Source organism: Neofelis nebulosa, chromosome 3 (genome assembly GCF_028018385.1).
Source record: "Neofelis nebulosa isolate mNeoNeb1 chromosome 3, mNeoNeb1.pri, whole genome shotgun sequence".
In the NCBI taxonomy this organism is placed as follows: Eukaryota; Metazoa; Chordata; class Mammalia; order Carnivora; family Felidae; genus Neofelis; species Neofelis nebulosa.
In genome coordinates this window covers 167,751,908-167,774,166 of record NC_080784.1, presented here as the reverse complement: position 1 = coordinate 167,774,166, position 22,259 = coordinate 167,751,908, and the positions used below count along the sequence as shown (strand labels likewise).

At 39.2% G+C, this 22,259-nt stretch overlaps 1 protein-coding gene across 1 annotated transcript in view; it reads right to left on the bottom strand.

Moving 5' to 3' along the window:
* Window positions 1–19,454, bottom strand: part of GABRA4 (gamma-aminobutyric acid type A receptor subunit alpha4) — a 74,050-nt gene extending 54,596 nt beyond the window's left edge. The window contains exons 1-5 of the mRNA XM_058722691.1: window positions 18,995–19,454; window positions 18,460–18,578; window positions 2,453–2,520; window positions 1,225–1,445; window positions 968–1,050 (exon numbers count right to left, since the gene is read on the bottom strand). Coding sequence (XP_058578674.1) covers window positions 968–1,050; window positions 1,225–1,445; window positions 2,453–2,520; window positions 18,460–18,578; window positions 18,995–19,080 — 577 coding nt within the window. The 5' untranslated portion in view covers window positions 19,081–19,454. The remainder of the gene's footprint in view (window positions 1–967; window positions 1,051–1,224; window positions 1,446–2,452; window positions 2,521–18,459; window positions 18,579–18,994) is intronic.
* Window positions 19,455–22,259: the final 2,805 nt, after the last annotated feature.

Below are 22,259 nucleotides of genomic sequence, written 5' to 3'. Positions count from 1 at the left end.
AATAATAAAAGCCAGCACCTGTTTTTGGTAGATTCTGAGTGAATCAAATATTTGAGGCACACATTAGAAGAAGCAATCTCATTTTTCCACCATCTCAGGTAAAGGGAGCTTGGGGGAAGGGATTCCATATTCTTTACTACCCATTCATTTCACCTTCTTGCCTTCACCTCCACAAAACATTTGCAAATCATCTACTTCATAGCTTCTCCTCTAGTACCGTCCTTGTCTAAGCCACTGCCATCTTTGATGGTACTAAAGCAATAGCCTCCCACTCTTCTCTGCTTCTACTCTAGTCTCCCTACAATCCATTCTCCATAGAAAAGTTGAAATGAAATTGCAAAATGTTAAAGAACGCCAAATCCCCTAGTAAAACCTTCCAAAGTCTTTCTGTAGCATTTACAATAGAATCTAATCCTTAATGTGGTCTATAAGATGCTACATGATCTGGATCTGTCTACATATCAGACCATATCTCTTATGATGCTTTCATCATGCTTCAGCCACTTGGGTTCTAACAGTGTTGCTGATATTATTTTAACCTGGTCATTTCAAGAAGACCTGAAACCTCTCTGACCTTTTTTCAAATCTGCCATAAAGAATTCTGCTTGTAACAGATGATGTTAAATTACTCCCTCTCCCCCCCTAAAAATCCTTTGTACTTTCTTTGTTACACCACCAACACATGGAGTTCAGAAGTCCTTAATTTCACCACTGACCACCAACCTATTATTTATGAGTCAGTTTACCCAGGCTGTCTGTCTAAATTGATTTTTGGTTTTTGGAAAAGGGGCTGTTTTTACTTCTTTATTTAAATATATTAGGTAAAATAGAGTCTCCTAAAAGTCAAATCTTGGACAGTTATTGTCATGAACAATGATTTATGGATTATGGGAAATTGTGCACATATATAGATATCAGCTTGCGTTAGATATTAATAAATTCTAACAATACTTTTATTGTAACTTACAACTTCCAAATTTCAAAGGGCATGCATGACCATCCATGGGGAAATCCACCAATCTCATGGGACACTCCGCACTTATGGTGAGTCTATGATGGAAAAATGCGATTAAAATTAACTCTCACTTTAAAAATGATTTTTTAGACACCTAAAACGAGAAGGATGAAAAGAAGGAAGGAAGGACAGAAGAAGGGAGAGAGAGAAGGAAGAAAGAATGGAAGAAAGCATAAAAAGGAAAGAAGGAAAAAGAAAAAAATGACTACCTCATTGTGTATAAAATAGTGCCATTTCTCATAATTCTAAAAAGCTTGTTTGGAGCTGTCATATTATGTGAAACAGATTTCTTTCCATTCCTGAAGAAAGTATCAGGTGTCCATACTTTTGTTACCATCATATTGTTCAATCTCAAAATTTCAATGGGGCCATCATATTTTAGTCTTTTGTCAATCCATGTCTGTCTGAAGAACACATCCATTGTGTATTCCTAGGGAAATTAGTTTGTGACATTCAAATCACAGATGACTACACATAAATATGCATTAAATTCTAGCCTCTATCCCACTCATAAAAAAAAAAAAACTACCCAAATAAAAACTAAATTAATAGGAGCAGAAATGTTCTTACATCAATGGAACTAAATGATTCTCAGCAATTAAAGTATGTTGTGTCCATCTTGATACCTTAATCTTCTACTTCATCAGGTAAATAAATTACCATACACATGAATCATTCAAGACTAATTACTATAATTTAATAAAACTACCAGCACAAAGTAATTATAGTTGTGCTTTAGACCAGGTAGCAAAATTAGTGAAAGTGTAACAAATATCATTGTATTATTAATCATAAAATCGTAGGCATCTCTAAGACAAGTAAAATATGTAAAAAGCAATTTTATACTCACAAAATTTATTAAAATTAGCCAAGGAGCCTAAGGCCAAGGAAAAAAGGTAAAGTAGGTCCTTTAACCTTTAAACTACATATATTTAGTATTAGAGGGCACAACTGAATAGATGAATTCATCATGACCAGTGTTTGGTGTTCTAACCTCTGTAAGTATGAGAGAGAGGCAGGAAGAGAAGGCATGGGGAGGGGGGGGCAAGTCGTGAGCAGTTGGGCCAACATGGAGTACTAAATGCAGTTAGGACTACAATATAGTTTTATACAAAAACTAATTACACTCTTCAATTTTCTCCACTTCAATAATTTTCTAAGGAAAAAAAAATCACTACATAAAAGGTTGTGCCACTGACACAAGTAATAGTAAGTTTTTTTTTCTTTGTTGAGAATAACTCCAAACCAAAAAATACTCAAATATTAGAGCTGAAATGTAAATTCAATGTCTTATCCTTATAAACCTTTAAGTCTAATTAGGAGGCTCTTTTACTTTCTAGCTGTGTGCGATTAACAACAAGATAAATATTATTTGCCCTCTCTTCTGCATGTTTTCTTCAAAAGGCAAAAAGTACATGAAGTTGCCTAAATACCTACCATTTCCACATCAGAAACAGGTCCAAAACTGGTGACATATATGTCAGTTTTTACTTCTGTAACAGGACCTAGTAGGTATGAAGTAAATAGGAGTGAAAAAAAAAAACCAATATTACAGGCAAGGAGAATAGAGCAAATACAGATATATCATGTTTTTACTGGCATCTTAAATATTTAGTGAGATAATGCACCTCTACAAAAAAAAATGTAGACAAAAGAATAACAGAACCAGAAAGCAGTGTTTATTTACAGGCAAAAAAAAAAAATTACTTAGGATAACATTGTTTCTTAAAGAAATACATCACCTACCGGGCACTACTGTGAAAGGCAGTGCAGGGAAAAAAAACTCTTAGCCTTTGTAATTTTTTATAGTCCATCATCTGATTGGCCCTTAGTAAAGAAGTGAGCTGTTAAAAAGAGGGAACTTAGCCACAAGAGTGAGGAGGAGAAAAACCATAATGGTCGTCTTTGGAAAGCTGAGGATTCTACTTAAATAAGAGCACAAAAATGATTCATGGTAACTTTAACAGTAGGCACACCATCCACCGGTAACTGAGATTAAAGACAAACTCTCCTACAAGCCAGACCTATTCACCTCTTGCCACCTACTAGCTGTTTGATCAAGGGCAGGCTACTGAACCTCTCAAAAGCAGCAATCACACATATCAAGCAAGACTACCGATAGGGATCAAGTGAAATTGCTCACATAAGACCCTGAACACAGTGACTCTCTCATAAGAGTACTTATTAAGTAGTAGTTTCTCTTGGCTTCTGATAAACGCCACTACTGAGATTCTTTCCTAGGTGTAAATAGGATTGGTTCAGAAACAAATACATGGGTGTGTTTGGCAGAAGGGAAAGGCGGGAGCATCATGATAATGGGGCTGACACAGATTTCAGACAAAGGAAAATTGCTACAATCTGGGTTTAGCATGGTGCTTAAAATCAGGAACTGTGGAATTTAAATTTGGCTCTTTTTAAATATACGATCTTAGTCAAGTCATGAATCCTAATAGGTTAAGGTTTTAATGAGTATTAAGTAAAATAATAAATGTAAATGACTTGCCCCAGTCTCTAGAACATAATGCTCTCAATAATGATAGTCATTATGATATATATACCTTTTTATTCTTAATAAAAATAAAAAAAATGTTGCCCTCTTGAACATCATTTCCTTAAATGATGGTTTATACCATTGTATGGCCAGAAGCTAGATACTCCATACTGGAAAGAATAACATTGCTATCAAGAGGCACTATTTCCTTTGGATACTGGTTGGACAATTGGATTTATGCCAAAAAAAAAAAAAGAAAAGAAAAGAAAAGAAAAAGAAAAAGACAAATAACAGTTAGTATAGCTTAATGCCCTAGGTCTAAAGTTATCCTCATAAAAATGAATCAGAATATTTCTCCCTGTATAGGATGAAGACTGAGCCACAGGAAAAAAAATGGTTTGAAGGAGAATTAGAAATTCTTTCTTGAATAACTATCTTAAGACAAATAGGGGTATCTGAATGGCTCAGTTGGTTGAGCTTCTGACTCTTGATTTTGGCTCAGGTCATGATCTCACAGTTTCGTGAGTTTGGGCCCCACATCCAGCTCTATGATAACAGTGCAGAGCCTCCTTGAGATTCTCCCTCTCTCTCTGCCCCTCCTCCCCCACTCACACTCTCTTTGCCTCCCTCAAAATAAATTAATTAATTAAAAATTTTTTAATGTTTATTTATTTTTGAGAGAGAGAGAGAGAGACAGAGAGACAGAGCACAAGTTAGAAGGGGCAAAGAGAGAGGGAGACACAGAATCCAAAGCAGGCTCCAGGCTCAAAGCTGTCATCGCAGAGCCTGATGCAGGGTTTGAACCCACAAACTGTGAGATCATGACCTGCGCCAAAGAATAAATAAATATATTTTTTAAAAGAGAAAAATATATCTTTTGTAAGTATAGTGAAAGAAAAGGTACAGATCCGATTGATCTATCAGAGGTTTTTTCATTTATAAATAGGTTATTTTAAATTTTATTTTAGAGACAGAGAGCATGAGCTAGGGAGAGAAGGAAAGAGAGAATCCTAAGCAGGCTCCATGCTCACGCTGAGCCTGACACAGGGCTCAATCCCATGACCCTGGGATCATGACCTGAGCCAAAATCAAGAGTCAGACGCTCAACCGACTGAGCCACCCAGGCGCCCCAATGAGTTTGCATTAAAAAAAATAATAACACCTTTGGAAAGCAGAGAAAATAAGTGTGAGAAGTTAACTGAATTTTCATTTGAATGAGCAATTATAAACAACAACAAAAACATGGTAGCAATAAGCTCATTAAGCCAAAATGTTCCAGGAATAGATAGGCAATCCAAGAAGCTGATAATGTGTGTTGAACTTTAGAAAATAGAGCTTTTAACTCAAAGTGGTCCAAGAGTGGGACAAGTTATTCTGCTAGCTTCTTAAGAACTGCTAAAGTATCAAAAGCATTAAGTCGCTGCATGTCAGAGCAAAGGAGGTAAGTTACTTAGAACAATTAAGGTTGCATATGTCCTGACAACTGAACTGTTGTTTGACAAGATTCTTGAGAAATTAAAAGTTACTTCAAAGATCAATTTAGGGCAGTGGTTTTCAAATTGGAACTGAATCAGAATCACCTCGAAGGTTTGTTAGAGCACAGAATGCTGGGTTCCACCCTACACTTGCTGATTGACCTAAAGTGGAGCCTGGTAATTTGCATCTCTAACAGGTTCCTAGGTGATGCTGTTCACGTTATTCTAGTTTACAGACAATGCTCATCTGATTTCTAGAATAGTATTTACCAAAATATGTCCTATAAAATATTAAGACTGTAAGTGTTCTATGGGAGTGAGGGAGGCATAGGAGAGGAATTAGGCCAACATAATTTTTACTTACAAATTTATTTTAAGGTGCATGGGGTTATACTAATTCTTATAGTTATAATGATTCCATGATAATAATGGGTATTTTCTTTTTTTTTTAATATTTTTTTAATGTTTATTTTATTTTTGAGAGAGAGAGAAGGAGTGTGTGAATGGGGAAGGGGCAGAGAGAGAGGGAGACACAGAATCTGAAGCAGGATCCAGGCTCTGAGCTGTCAGCACAGAGCCTGAAGTGGAGCTCAAACCCATGAACTGCAAGATCATGACAAGAGCTGAAGTTGGATGTGCCTAACTGACTGAGCCACCCAGGCACCCCAATAATGGCTATTTTCAAATTCTTACATAATTCTTTCTTACTGATTCTTGAAAAATGTTTGCCTTCAGAATTACAATCCTAGTATTGTTGAGTTAGTTAGTGGCATTATTCAGTATTTGCTTTATGTGATCACATAGGTCTTTCAGACAAAGCTAGATTCTGAAGATATGATTGGTAAAGAGATTTCATTTGGACACTCATTCAATAAACATCTATTGAGTGAGCACCTGCTGTGTGCCAGGTTCCATACTAGGCCCTGGTGCTTCAGTGGGAAACAAGACTTAAGAGCTTCCTGCCTCAGGGAGTTAACGTGCTATTAGAGAAGTCTGAGTATAAGTAATCAAGAAATAAATTACATGGGAGGATCTTGTCATTCATAAGAGATATAAAACAGGCTGGTAATTGAGTTAGAGACTGGGAAAGCCTAGATGTTGTAGCCCTTCTTCAAAGCAGTAACTTTTAAACTGAGACCTGGAGGGTAAGCATGAGGCATTGGAGGAACCGAGAGAATTGCATCACAGGCATAAAGAACTTCAGGGAAGAAAGCCTAGAGGTGGGAGAGGCCTTAGTGTGCTCAGGGACCAGGAAAGAGGCCAGTGGGGCTGGGGCCAAGCAGGTAAGGAGGAAAATGATAAGAAATGAAAGCCACATAAACAGAATGAAAACCAGAGTCAGGGGACAGAGATCCGCTCCTGAGCTGATATTCTAAAGTGGCATCTTTTAAGCAACATATTTATACTACACTTTATGGTGACAGTTGTTAAAACTACATGGAAAAGAACTATTAGAGATCCCAGTGACAGATGGGCAACACATAAAGAGGTTGTTATGGGCTGAATTATGCTCTTTCCAAATTCATATGTTGAAGTCCTAACCCCCAGTACCTCAGAATGTACCTGTATTTGGAGTTAGGGTCTTTAAAAAAGGGAATTAGGTTAAAATGAGGTCATTAAGATGGGTTCTAATCCAATGTGACTGGTGTCCTTCTAAGAAGAGGAGATTAGGACACAGAAACACACAGAAGAAAGACCATGTGAATGAAGACAGAGAAGATAGCCATCCACAAGCAAAGGAGAGTGGACTTAGAAGAAACCAACCCTCTGCTGACATCTTGAACTTGCTGCCGTTTAAGCCACGCTATCTGTAGTATTTTGTTATGGCAGCCCAAACAAAAGAATACAGAAATGCAAAAGAAACAATTTTTCCCTGTTCTTTCCCAACGTTTTCTGCCTCTGATATTCAGTACAGCTCTGCCTTAGGCTGTGAGGAAGTTTGATTTTTATCCCTTAATCATTGGGAGGCCATCAAGAGTTTGAAGTAAGGAAATTATGTGACCTGAATTATATTTTTTATAAAATCACTCTGGCAGTTGTACGGACAATAAATTATAGGGAGGCAAGTGTAGAAGAAGGGCTCTTATAAGAGGCTGCTGTATTAGCCTAGCCAAGAAATAATGGTGGCCTATACTGGGAATATGGCAGTGGGGATGGAGTGTGGACAGATCAGTGGGCATGCTGGTGTGAAACTAACGCACCGGGAATGGGTTTTTTTTCCAAAGAGCAATAAACAGAGATATAATATTCTATTTATTAAAGGCCTACTACATGCCAGGCAGGATACTAGCCTCTTTCCATATACTATTTCATTTAATTTTCACAATACCCTCCCAGGGTGATATTATCGTGAGGATTTTATGGATCTGGAAACTGAGCTCACAGAATTTAAATATAATAAGCCAGAGCCAGAATTATAACCCCCTTGTAGTGATCTCCAAAATATGTTCTGGCTTTAGTATGCTAATGATATCATTAAATAAGAAACAATAATTAATTGCTTATATAATTTTCTATCTACAACATAACATGCCATACCTAAATTTCCTAAATTTTGTTTATGCTTAAGTTCTGAACTGTGTTCTTGCAGCTCTTTCTATGTCTTTGCTCTTATTATAGCTTGTTTGATTCTTTCTTTCTCCCCTTAACAGTAAAATGAAATCTTAAGGCTCCTTGAAGTTCCCAACTAGCATAGCACATTGCACATACTAGGTGGTCAATAACTATGTGTCCGTGTTCTTAGTATCACCGCACTAGTGATTCAAAAACTTCCCAAAAAGAAAAATTACTTGGATTCATGTGTTACACCAGTTAAGCTAAAAATATTTCCTGATGAAAGCTGAAACTGTGTCTTATTTATATTTGTATCCTTTCCCAGAACTAATCTCCGGCCTTAAACGTAATAGGGTTCCAATAAATCAGTTTTCTATGAATAATGGTCGCTATGTAATTAAGAGCAATTCTTAGAGACGCTTCCTCTAACACTACTGTTTAGGATGTTCAAATCAACCTTACTAAGAGCATAATTACATAGAAACCAGATAATTTTGAGCTTGGAAGGACTTCTCATAATGTTACATGCATTTGTGTAACATCAAAGACATATTTTATTTAAAAAATCTGACTTCTTTGGTAATAGGGAAGTGATTTTTAATCTACAAAATGTATTGGCATTTTGTAAGGCAAACAAAGTGATCTGCAATAGTCTTTGAAAGAAAGAACCAAGACTACTAAGATCAAATCCAAAGGAATATTCCCATCTTATTAATGACTCTAACTTGGGTGCAAAGTAGGAAGACAATTAATAATATATGAGATAATTTTCCACTATTAACTTTACTTCGGCTGTACAGACCTGGTCAAAGGATATAACGATTTAATTTCTTGCCCAATAACAGTGTCCAATTTGCTGTCACACCAGGAAAAAGACCTAATGTGTCTGGCTGATTATGGAAATGGTTAATCCTGTTCACATTTTGTCCCCAGCTATTCATTTGAGGACATATTTATGGTTTTCCAGCCACTTAAATTCATGCATCAAGCTACATCTTACAAAACGCTGCTGATGTATTTCCAAAACTCAAGAGATTTAACGTATTTAGGAGGTACAATAACAACAAGGAATCTTGAGTGATATAGTTAAAGAAATCTATAATTTAGTTTGTCATCAAAAAATACAGAAATGCTAGCCTTCCTGCCCGGTAAACAAAGAAAAGGTATCCATTGATGTCACAGAGAAAACAGAATGGTATAGAGTTTTACTTAAATGACATTAAAGATTAGTGCTTCCTATGTCCTATGATCCTTCTATCAATCCAGGTCACCTTTTTAAATAATTAAAGTAATTAAATAAATAAGAAAAGCATTTAAAAAAACAATGAAATCAGGGCCAAAGATGAAAATGCAATTCACAGAAGGAAAATTCTTGTAGGCATTAAAGGTTTGAGAAGACATCCAACCACATTAGAAATCAGAAAATTCTAATTATTTCACAATCAAAAACCATTTCAAGTATGGTTGAAGGGTTTGTGGATCCTGAATCTCATATTCATTGTAAATGAGAGTTTTAATTTGTAAAACTACCACAGAAAACAGTTTGGCATTATCTCATCAAGTTGAACTCCCACTTACACTAAGATCCAGAAAAATCCATTCCTGGATGTATATGCAAAAGAAACTTTTGCACATTTACAGCAGGAAATTTGGGCCAGAATATTCACAGCAACACAATCTTGGAAACAAGCAAAATGCCTACTGCCAACAGAGAAGATAAATAAACTAGTTCCTATGAAGTGGGAATATCACACAGCAGTCAAATGAATGATCTATAGCAATATGCATCAGCAAGAATGAACCTTAGCATACACAATTAAGTGGGGGGGAAAACACCAAAAGCTCATATATAACATGTTCCAAGCCAATACATTTCCTAATTTAAAATTTTAAAAATTGAGCCAAAATGAGATTCAAAGAAAACCTATGAAATAATTTAAAAAGGACTTGGAGCGGTGGTTGCTTCCGATGGGGCAGACAGGGAGAAAAGATGAAGGAGACTACATAGCAGGATGGAAGTTATCAAAGTTGTACAGTTTAATGATTGAACTGGTGTCTACTCTATCGCAGTGAATGAGTCCATAGATGGATGGGTAGTTAAAAAGAAGGTTATGTGTGGACCGATAATGGGTATTATTGGTGAACCAAGTATTTTTAATCCAGAATCCAATTCCGTGCACAAGAGGCTTTTAAAAATAAATACAATCAAAAGGCCTAGGCAGTAATATCATGCAGGTTGATGTATTTTTCACCTAAAAGGAAACTAACAACCCAGGGAAATATTATCTAAATAAGTATCCATAAAGTTGCAAATAGGCTCTATCTAGAGTTTACAGGGCCTACTTTGGGAAACACCAAAGGCATGTTGCATATCCTTGCCCTGCCCGAAAGAAAATGCAAATATACGATAGAGAGCAGCAGTACATCTTTTCTGCTAAACTGAGAGAAGAACAAAGTACATTCGTGTTCTGGGTTCTATAGTCCCTTGTCTTTCTCTCAGTTATTCTTTCCCTCCATTGTAATATTAACGTACCCCCTACTAGGTGATCCCTACAGATGTATTCTGATATTTCTCATCTGAAAAGAAGGCAACCTTCCCTCTTTCTCTTGCTTTTCACATCGTGAACTTCTGGGGAAAAAAACCCCATTATTGCCTCTCATTCTTCCTTTTCTATTCACTCTACCATCTCTCGTAACCTGGTTTTCATGCCCAGGATCCACAAAAATCCCTTTTGTCAATATCATTCGTATCTCTGACACAATTCCCACAGATTTAAAAAAATAATTTAATCTCTCCCACTTTTAAACAGGCTCAGGTCATGATCTCACAGCTTGTGAATTCAAGCCCGGCATCAGGCTCTGTGCTGAAGCTCAGAGCCTGGAGCCTGCTTCGGATTCGGTGTCTCCCTCTCTCTCTACCCTCCCCTGCTTGCACTCTGTCTCTCTCTCTCTCTCTCTCTCTCTCTCTTTCTCAAAAAAATAAACATTAGAAATATTAAAAATAAGTGAAAATAGAAAGGCTCTCTTGATCCTACTTCTCCTTCCATTTACCACCCCATTTCTCTGCTGCCCCGTACAATAATTTAATACAAGTGTCCAAAGACTCCTCCCATTCTTTCAATGTCTCCCAATCAGACCTCCACACCCATCACAGCACCAAAACTGCCCCTGTCAAAATCACTGACCATGCAGATATTGCTGAATGTAGTGATCAATTTTATGTTCTTATCTTTCTTAATCTGTCAGGAGCATTAAGAAGTAAATGATCAATCCCACCTCCTTTTTTTTAAAATTTTTAATGTTTATTTATTTTGGGGAGAGAGAGACAGAGCGTGAGTGGGGGAGGGGCAGAGAGAGAGAGGGAGACACAGAATCCTAAGCAGTTTCCTGGCTCTGAGCTGTCAGCAAAGAACCTGAGGCAGGGCTCGAACCCATGAATGCTGAGATCATGACCTGAGCTGAAGTCAGTCGTCTAACTGAGCCACCCAGGGCCCCCCCCTTTTTTTTTTAAATTTTTAAATGTTTATTTTTGAGGGGGGGGGAGAGAGGGAGTCCTCTTTTTCTTTTAAGTTTATTTATTTTGAGAGAAGAGAGAGTGGGGAGGGGCAGTGAAAGGGGGAGATACAGAATCCCAAGCAGACTCCACACCATCAGCAAAGATGGCTGGAACTTACGAACTCTGAGATAATGACCTGAATGACACCAAGAGTCCGAGGCTTAACCGACTGAGCCACCCATGCACCCCCACCTCCTATTCTAAACAAATATCTATATCTATCTATTTATATTTATATATTTTTAACTTAACATCCAGTATGCATACTCTGAGATTTTCCTCCTACCCAAAGGCCACTCCTCACTTGGTCTTCCTGAGACAGAGATTCCTCTTCTCTCCCACCTCTTAACACTGGAGACTTCAGAGTCCTATATTTGTACCTCTTCTCATCCTTAATCTCTTGATGATCCCTTTAGTCTTATGGCTTTAAATACCATATATAGTGACATACCAATCGTCCCTGCTTTTCAGACTTACCTCCACTTAATGTCCAATCGGCATCTCAAATTTAACATATCCACATACAAATTGTTCATCCCCACCCCGAATCTGCTTCTGCCGCAGTGTCGGCAAGTCTGTTTCTCCAGGCGTTCAAGTCAAAAACTTTGGAGTCAGATTTGACCCCTCCCTTTTCCTCACATCCCACATCCTAGCTGTCGTCAGTGGACTAGACCTTTGAAACATAGCCAGAAACCCATCATTTCTTCCAACTTTACAAGCTTCACTGCCACCAACTTGGTCAAAATATCCATCATCTCTCGCCTAGTTAATTGTGAAAACCTCTCTGCCTTTGCCCTTGACCCTGAGTGCCTGTTGTCAATACAAAAACCAAGGTGGGCTTTTGAAAATTAGGCAGTTCAGGTTTTGCCCCTGTTGGAATCTCTCTAATCACTTTTGATATGAATCACAGTAAAAGCAAAGTCCTTACCAGCTTGCAAAGCTTTACACAACCTCATCTTTGTATCACACTAACCCCTTCTTACTCTTCAGTCCTGTTGAACTTTACTGCAGCGACACTGATTTCCATGCTTAGCACTTTGGCACATAGAGTTCCTTCAACCCAAATGTGGCTTATGCTTTTACCTATACTTAGGATCACTGTTCAAATACCACCTTCTCAGGCACCTGGGTGGCTTAGTCGGTTAAGTGCCTGACTCTTGGTTTTGGCTCAGGTCATGATCTCATGGCTCCTAGGTTCAAGCCCCATGTGGGATTCTACACTGACAGCATAGGGCCTGCTTGGGATTCTCTCGCTCTCTCTCTCTGGCCCTCTCCTACTCATTCTCTCTCTCTCTCTCTCTCTCTCTCTCTCTCTCTCTCTCTCTCTCTCCCTCCCTCTCTCACAAATAAATAAACTTTAAAAATCACCTTCTCAACGAAGTCTTTCTTACCAACTTTGTTAAAACTGCAACTCCTCCCTGCTTTATATTACTCCATAGCAGTTATCGACTTCTGACACTCTATATTTTATTTATTTCTGTTGTTCATTTTCTGTCCCTTTCACTAAAGTGTCAGCTCATGAAGGTAGGGAACTGCATCTTTTTTGTTCACTAATGCATTCCAGTGCCATCCTAGAATCATGCCTGGCACATATTATATGATTAGTAAGTAGTTAATGAAAAGTGAACCAAATGAAATATCTCCATGTGGCCAGACTTATCTTACTTATGTCTTGGAAGGTTTTGAAAAAGGTTTTTCTCATCCCTCCTTCCTAAGACATTCCATTCTCTTGACTTCTAGAAATTCACACTCTCCTAGTGCCCACCTACATATCACAGTCTCCTCTTTTACATCCTTCTCTGGCAATTCTGTTTTCTGCCTTTCCTCAACCGTTAATGCTCTTGGAGGTTTGGTTCAGGGCTCTTTGTGCCTTCATACTCTTCTTTAGCATCTATTCTCACAGTGTTATATGCTGGTGACTCTTGCATATCTCTAAACAAAACTCATGTCTGATATCCAAACAAGTACAACCGCTAGGACTCCATATATGTATCCTAAACTCAACGTATCCACACATGATTTCTTGATTTCACGCCCATCTCTCTTCTTCCTCCCCACCCCCCTAATTTAAATAACACCATCCTCTGCCCATTTTCTCAAAATAAAAATCCAGGGGTCATTTTTTGATTCCTCCCTTTCCTTTACCACCCCTATGAAATCCAGCACCAATTAATAGTTCAATTATATTTCCAAAATGTATCTTAATTTTTTCCACTTAACTCCATTTTACTACATCTACATTTACTACAACCCACCACTAACTTCAGAGAATCTCCCATCCCCCACCACACACACACACACACACACACACACACACACACACACACACACACAAACCTTCTTCATTGGTCTCTTTGCTTCCAGTATTGCCCAACCTCTATATCCTTCCTTTTATTAAGCAGCAGTCAGAGGAATCATGATACAAAGTCACACCAAGTCGTTCATTCTCTCCACCTAAAAAACTCCAATGGCTTCCGGGTTCACTAAAAGAAAGATCTAAACTCTTTTACTAAAGGTCTTGCATGATCTGGTCTTTGTTTACCATCACAAGCTAGAACTGTGAGAATCTTCCTCTTGCTTTCTTACTACCTTCATGGAACTCCCTTTCCCGGACTCCCTTCATTGCCTATATCACACTAAATTCTTATCCACCTTAGGATCCTTAACCTTGCCTTTTTGTTCTATCTGAGAACAACTATTGCTTACCTTTTCCATATCTGTCACCCTTAGGTCTCAGCTTAAGAGACTTTCTTGACCACTGTGCTGAAATAGACCCCTTATCCAATTTATTCTCTATCTTAGCATGCTATTGGATTGTCCCATGGGGAGATCTTTAATTATTTAGTTGTTTCTCTGTAGTTTTATCTCTCTACTACACTGCTTAGCCATATAGTTCACGAGGGCCTGTGTCTGATTCAGAATTACATCTTTACAAGCTCACATTGTTCCTGATACATAGTGGTCTCAATAGGTATTGGTTCAACAAATGAATGCGTAAGTGGGTGTGACAAATCAAAAGAGAATAAAGCTTTATTTTTCTGTCACCCTGTGGATTTTAAGTGTTCTTTCGTCTATATACTTTCAAAAATATATTCTCTGTAGACTCAATAAAGCTAGCACAAGGTTAGTGCATTAATTTAATTTTCAGGTTAGGATATGGATCATGTGAAAACATTGCAAGAATATTTTTATTTCTATAGTAAAGATGTTCCAAATATACCAAAGTATATATACTTCTCCATATTTGCTTTCCCATTTTAAAATGTTATTAAAGCTTTAGAATAAAAGTTCTCATTTCACTCCTTTGAGGGAAATGTAGTTTTGCTTATTTTAATAACCTAATTAGAAACAAGAAGGTATGTTAATGAAAATTCCACTCTTGGTAAACAGAGGATGTTTTTAAAAAGCCTTAGAAGTGGATGTCGCAATAGACCAGCTGCCTGGTGTATTAGTGGCCTTGTCTATGAGTAGTTTTAGGGTTCTTGAGCAATTCATTGGAACTTTTCTCAGCCTCCCCTCTAACATAGGGAGGATGCCCACCCTGCTTATCTCTGCTAATCTTATTAAGCATTATATGCAAAAAGGTTTCGGGGCACCCAGGAGGCTCAGCTGGTTAAGCGTGGGACCCTTGATTTTCACTGGGGTCATGATCTCACGTGAGTCTGAGCCCCACATCCAGCTCTGCGCTGACAGTGAGGAGCCTGCTTGGGATTCTCTCTCTCTCTCTCTCTCTCTCTCTCTGTCTCTGTCTCTCCCTCTCTCTCTCTTTCTCAAAATAAATAAACAAACTTAAAAAAAAAAATGATTCCAAACTATAGAGGACTCCACTAATGTGGAGTTCTACTATGTTGGTGAGCAACCTTGCAAAACTGACCTAATGGTCGGTTCCCATTTCAGGGAGTTTGTGCAAGAGGATCTAAGGCAACTGTCTCTAGTTGAAGCATTTATTATTCCAGACCATGTGCCTCAAAAGATTGAAATGCACAAAGGTAGCATAATCCGGCAGTAAAATGGAAGTGGGTAAGGGCTGACTTCCTAAACGATCTCCTGGTGGTTAGCTATGCATTTTTAAGACCACATGTTACAGTGTGGAAAGTGGCTAAGAGCACAGGGGACTGATTTTCTAGCTTCTTTGTGGAGAGCTTCACTTGTGAGCCACTTCTAAGCAGGTGCAAGCTACTTCAGGATGACGGCAGACTGATTTGTCAGAGGCCAAAAGAACTATACCCCTTCAGAAGTCCCAATCTGGCTTCTCTCACCATGCCTCCTTCCTTCTCTTCTCACCTTTTCCCCTTTTCTTCTCCAATGGGAGAACGTGGGAGACAAGGGAGAGGAGACCCTGGAGGGATGAAAAGAAGAGAACCATTTCAGTTCCTTTTACTTCCCGGTTGCAAGCTGTGCTGCTGAGTTAAAAATATGTAATTTAGTTTCCAAATCTATTCCAACCCCTGCCGGCCTACTGAGCAATCACAAACCATCCAATTTCAATTCAAATCTTTGCTTTTAGCTTTATTTTAAATGGAACACAGCTAAGTTGTATAAACAGATATAAAGTAAACGCTCTACAAAGAGCAGAAGTGGGATTAAAGGAACCAGGAAGTAAATCTGTATTTATAGCATACCGGTCAAAATCCGAATTGTTTTCATTTTATTTTTAAAATGCCAAACTTGCCACAAAGTACTGAAATGTCAAAGAAGGGACCAAACTTGCAGCACATCCAAGAGTCTGTGCTAAGTGTGAGTTTTCTTATTATTTTCAGCGATGCTTGTTTATAACATCCTGTAAACAGATTACACAGTTTTCTGCAGGTGAGAATTACTATCCCTCTGTCATGTTTGGAATGCTGTGAATTTACAGAGAATGACCCATTTCTAAAAAGATGAATCACATTTACCACAAATATTTATGAGCATAGCCCAAAAATTGTGTGACATAGTACATTTTTAATGATTAATCAACTGCTAACACTTGAAGTAACATGAATTCCACCTCTTCCCATAAAGCTATAAAAGTATCTCCAGGTGGGTAATGTACATCACCTAGCAGTGACAAGTAAGATGACTAATAATGCCCTTGAGACGTTTCAGCCATATTGCAGCTGGCCAAAATCCAGTAATGGCTCATGTTGACTGATTTCATTCATTTTATTGTCTATATAATATCATGGGAGAGGATAGCTGGTTCAAAAGGATTCATCCGCAACGGACACCTTCTTCTTTTTGAGTTATACTTGCATTATAACCAACAGGGGAGATACTGTTGTAACTTTTGCCATTTAATAATAAAACCATACCATGTCAGTTGTAACTTTTCACTTTAATTTATGTGCAGGTACATCAAGTCTCCAATAAATATTTAAACTCCTGTGATTTCGTATTTCTGTTATTTTTCCCCCTCACTTCAAATGTCATGTTTAAAACTTTTATGGGCAGATAAACCCTCTTTTATTGAGACAATATAGTCTTTAATGGTATCACATTGTCTGAAATATTCTCGGCAAATTTTTTTCTTGGGGGGTGGGATATATAGTGGTAACTTCCCCATCACTTGTGAAAGATCCTGCGCTGGCAAATGATTCACTTCTGTAAGGAAGCCTCTTTCCAGATTTGCACGGAGGCAAATGCAGTGCAGAGCATCCTACTGCTGAGGCAATGTGAGGAGAACCTTTCATCCTTCTCATCCGTATTTGTCACTGTCAACACGCCAAAAAATCAATTAATACCCTCAATGGCCCCCTAGCACCTTCTCAATAAAATCCAGAAAAAAAGTTGGGGATCAGAAAGCCTGATTCCAGACAACCATTAATATGCTATGTGTCCCTGTAAAATCACTTTCCATTTCTAATCTTCAGTGTCCCCATTTGTCAAATGAGGAGAACCAGACTAGTCAGACTCCAAAGAATCATCCAGCTCCACTCTATCCGATTCTGTTTTACTTCTGATAATTCTTTCAAACCACAGACAGTGTCTAATTCTGTCTTCATTCCCAGGAATGTCCTACTCCCGTTCACTTTCTCTATTCTCTCATCATCCTATCTCTTATACACTCTCAGGAGGAAGCTTGAAGTCCCCTGTGCTGCTAACATCATGTGATGCTCACCACATAGCATCTGATATCATCTCCGTCTTGATGGGTTTATCTCTTATAAATATACAACCTGACCTGGGTTCACATCCTGCCCATGCCACTTATCAACTGTGAACTTGAACTGGTTACTTAGCCTCCCAAGCCTAAATTTCTTCATCTATAAAATGGGGATGGTAATAACTTACTCTCAGTAATGCCTATAAAATGCCTGGTATATATGCCAATTCAAATAAATAAATAAATAAATAAATAAATAAATAAATACAATATTAGTGCTTATTATTGTTACTCCTACTCCTACTCCTACTCCTACTAGAGGCTCTTTTAAGACACAGCCTAGGTCTTGATCCACTCATTTCCCAGTAGGCTCAGAGTAGTTGGAAAGAAGAGGGACTTGGTGGTCGGGTCCTGAACTGACACTTGGGGTGAAGTCACGTGTTCTCCCTGAACTGGACCCAGTGGGTGTCTGAGGTTAAGAATTGTATCTTCAGATTCTGTGAACACAGTGCCTAGCAAAATGCTTGCCACATAAATTCTCATTATATAAGCAAATGGAATATGAATATGAAAAGAAGCAACCGTAGGGTTAATGGATGCGCAGTAGGGTTAATTAGAGCTACTGTAAAATACTTAAGGAAGAAATAAAGCTGAAACACCTCTAACTCCAAAGTCTTGGGAGGGAAGTAAATGACCTCTCCCCAAATGAAGTAAAAATTGATCCTACTGTGTAAGAGAACAGTAAAGGACTGGGTTCTCTAGCAGAGCAGGCAGCTTCGTGCCCCAGATTCTTGTCCTAGGTAGAGCACGGTGGCAAGGTTTTGGCAGAGGAACAAATACCACGTGGGAGGACAAGGGACTTCGGATCAGTTGCCTCAAGTGCAACCAGCTCTGAGCGAAGCGGCCAGGTGCAGGGGAAGTCCGTTCTCAGGGCGCAGCGTAGCTGGGCAGCCGAGCCCCACGTTCCCGTTTTTTACTCTTTCTCTCCAACCTCCCCCACCCAGCAGTCAGGTCCCGGAAGGTAATTAGTGTGGGGGAGAGGCAAAGCTTCTGAGTCTGCAGGGAGATGGAAAAGTAAGGGTGGAGGCGGTCTTCTTGTCAGAGGTCTCATCAAGGTGGGGGGGCGGGGAGAGAGAGGAAGGGAGGGAGGGAGAGAGAGAGAGGGGAAGAGATTTTCCATTTTTGCACTCGAGGCATACCTAATGATATTCCCACAGACAGACAGACAGGCAGACCGAGAGAGGGACAGACAGGACACACTTGAGCGTTTGAAATCTTTCATACCCCCAAATCCAGGACGCAGCCTGTTGTCATAACCATCGAGTAAGCTGTCCAGGATGCGGGTAAAATTTTCCGGGCATAATTTCTCCTCCTTTTGGTTTTGTCCTGGGGATTCGTTTAAACTGCAAACGCAAAAAAAAAAAAAAAAAAAAAAAAAGAAAGAAAAAAAAGAAAAAAGAAAAAGAAAACGGCGTAAGGGGTTAAGAATCGATTACAGAACAGGTGGAAACAGGTTTATCTTCTAGGGAAAGAGACTTTTGCCCCAAGCTACAAGAGGCAGGTCTGAAGGATGGGGGGACAGAGAAATGGTCGGGAAAGGCGCACCCTGAGCACATGCACCCCCAAACCCACACTCTTCTTGCACCCGGTGCCCCTTCTGCTCTCCGCGTCTACGCGGTCACAGAAAAGCCTAGCTTCGGTCCCTGACCTTAGAGCGGAAACAGGAGGGTCTGGTGTGCCCTGGGAGGGGCGGCGGCCGGAGGGGGCTCGGAGCTGGCCACTTCTCCACCCTTGCCCCTCAGGACCCCAAAGAACTCACCAAGCCGCCAGGCAAAGGAAGTGCAGGAGGGCGAAACTGACCCGGGAGGACGTGGCGATCGCGGGTACCTTCTTGGCAGAAACCATCTTTGCAACATGCCATACTTTAAGCCTGTTCACGTTTCCAGGCTCTCAAGATGCCCTGAGCAGGGTGCGAGGCGAGGGCAGAGGCTCTCCGCGGCGTGCGCACACTCGCGCTCACACTCGCCCGCGCTCACACTCGCCCGCGCTCAGCCAGCCCGAGCCGCGGTGGGCGCGTGTGTGCACGCGGGCCAGGGGGAGGCGGAACCTGCCTTTCCTCGCCCCCTCCTTTTCTCGCTGAGCTCTCAATGTGTATGGAGAGCTATGTATACCGCTCAACACCCTTTCGTGCCCGCACCGTGGAGCCTCCGAGGTTAACCTCAGCGCGCTGGCACGGAAAGGCTGAGCGAGTTCTTCCCAACCTTGAACTCTGGATTTCCGCCCTTCCTGGCGTCCACCGCCCCCAACCCTAAGTGGGTCCCCGCCCACAGCAGTGCGTAGCCTCCACTTTTCCCTCCCCCCCCCCCCCACCCCCCGCTTCCTGCTGGGATTTGGATTTCACCAACGAAGCTCCTCTCTCAGGTTGTCTGAGGACCTATTTTGTACCCATTTTCAAGGCTGAGGGGAAGGAGCGGGGGCATTAGGATGGCTGGGCGTGGGGACGGGAGACTGCGGTGAGCACAGGGGATCGAGGACGGACGGAAACAAACTTTGGGACTCTCCCCTTCAGGTGCTGGGGCGGAGTGGGGCGGCAAAGGAAAGAAGATTCTTCCTGGTGAGAGAGAGGGGTTGCAATTCACCGGGCACGCTCGCGCCAAACTTAGCAAGTGGACTTGAGCCTCATTCTGTTCGCAACGCGTTTGCCAAGCTGTTGCTGTGAACATAACACATTCTTTTACTACACTCGCTCCCACCTGGCACACACACACGCTCAGCTCTGCTGCCCCATCCTTTGCTGGAGAGGAGAGGAGAGGAGAGGTGAAGACGAAGGACGTCGGGTCAAAATCACTTTCACTTTTGGTGACACTTCCTGCTCTTTTCTTTCATGATAGAGCTCCCTGACTTCCTGCGGTTGACCGCTTTAGGGTGCAGGAAAGGATGGCTGTGGAGACGGTGAGGATAGAGACAGAAGAAAGGCAAATGTGGTGGGGGGTGGGGGGGAGTGGGGGTGTGGGAGGGGCTCAGTAGGCCTGTTTAAAACGTTAATTATTGGTTCCAAGGGGGAAAGGTGTCTTTCACATTAATAGTGATGCAAGTGGAAATTTGCATGTGATGGACCAATGACCTTAGTGATTTCCAAAAAGTTAGTTCCCTGGAAACTGTCACCACCAATATTTATATTCTGTTTAGAACTTTGATGGTTTGTTCAAATATGGATGACTACTGGGCTGATTTGATATGAAAACAATAGGTTTTGTTTCAGTATCGTCATTAAATTTTTTCTTTGCAAAGGGGAAATCTATCTGACCGCCCAAAGTGCTTAATCGCAGAGGTATGTATTCCGTGATATTCTGTATTGTTTCCTTCATGGAATTTATTATACTTCATCCTAATTCTGTCTGTGTCATTCTTCTCTAAAGACTCCTTGAGGGTCTGGGCTGGTAATTATGATTTATCTGTGGATATTTTTTCTCTTATTACAGTGCATACCACATAGTACAAGGACAACAAATATTTATTGAATGAACAATTAAACAAATTAATGAATTACCTACTCCCAGATCCATCCTAATTAATTTGGATGAAATTCAAACTTACTCTCATCGAAAAATGAAAATATTAGTGTACTCCCCATATATGCCATGAAAGCATTTGTTTCCACAGACTCTACACATAAAAACTTATAATACATCATATTATTATATCACGTTATATTATTTTTTCAATCTGAATGCTTTCTTATACTTTCAGAACAGAATTTTATTTTTTTCTTACAATATCCATTTGAAATATAGAGATAGATAGATATTGATATATACATATATATCAAAAAACAAATATAATGGCCTAATGGAGAAGAGGTTTCATATTGTTAAAGAAAAATTATCTTCAAAATTTCTTAAATATGTGAAATATTTCTTAAATATGTGAAACTAATATTTCTTAAATATGTGAAACTAATACCTTCAAAGGTATGAAAAGAAGATTTCCCCCTTCAGTGTAGCTACTTCCAATTATATTTTTGTTAACAGATGTATTTAAGATCAACTGAAGATAATAGCATAGATATATCATTTTATTTTATTTCATAGCCTTTCATTTATGCTGTCCTTTATATTACTTAAAGAAGTTATATGTTGGGTGTTACTGTCTGAAATCTTTAGAAAATATTTTTTTGTCACTAGGAATTTTAAATTAACTCTAACATTAAAAAATTACAACTTACCAGAAGTTACAAATATAATTAAATATGCTATTATTTTTATATAAATTTCTATCCATTCTGATTCAGATTGTGAGTGAATCCTGATTGCCTGTATATAACTGTACAGAAATATAAAGGTGTTAAAATTATACATATAAATTCCTTATTTAAAGTTAATAAAAGTCTTTCATTGCTATGCTTGATAGAATTTGAATTAGGTTCAATTACATAACCCCCAAACATCATTATGTTAAGCCAGCCACATATTATAAATTTACCATAAAGCTTTATCTCTGATATGGTAGAATACAAGTGAAATAGATTGCCCTAATGCTGAAGTCTTACTTCAGAGTTCACATACCTATGAAATGCCCTAAAAATTAATACAAAATTTTGTATTCACATAAGTATGTGCATTTTTCTTTGAGGCTCTTTATGACTTTCATCAGAGTTTCAAAAGCTATGGACAACGATAGTACAGACTAATGTTTTAAAATAAAAGATTAAATATATAATAGAACAATCAACCAAATAGGTGGAAAACATTTGTAACTAGTGTGTAGCAAACATCTCTATCCCATTTGATACCCTTATTCATGGCCAGTTTCCATAGACTGTTATGTAGATCTTGGGTCTCCATTGAAGGTACTCAGCTCCATTTACTGTCAATTTATCAAACATCCAATTAGCTTGGCACACAAAACTTTGGAGTGGTAATAAAATGAATTTGAAAGAATTCAACCCATTTTTGTTTCCATTAATTGCCTCCCTTAATTTTATTTGTGTATATGTGTGTATGTTTTCAAAGTTTCTGAAAAAAAAAATACTATTATCAAGTAACAGATTTTTTTCTATATCTAATAGTAATGATTAGGAAGGG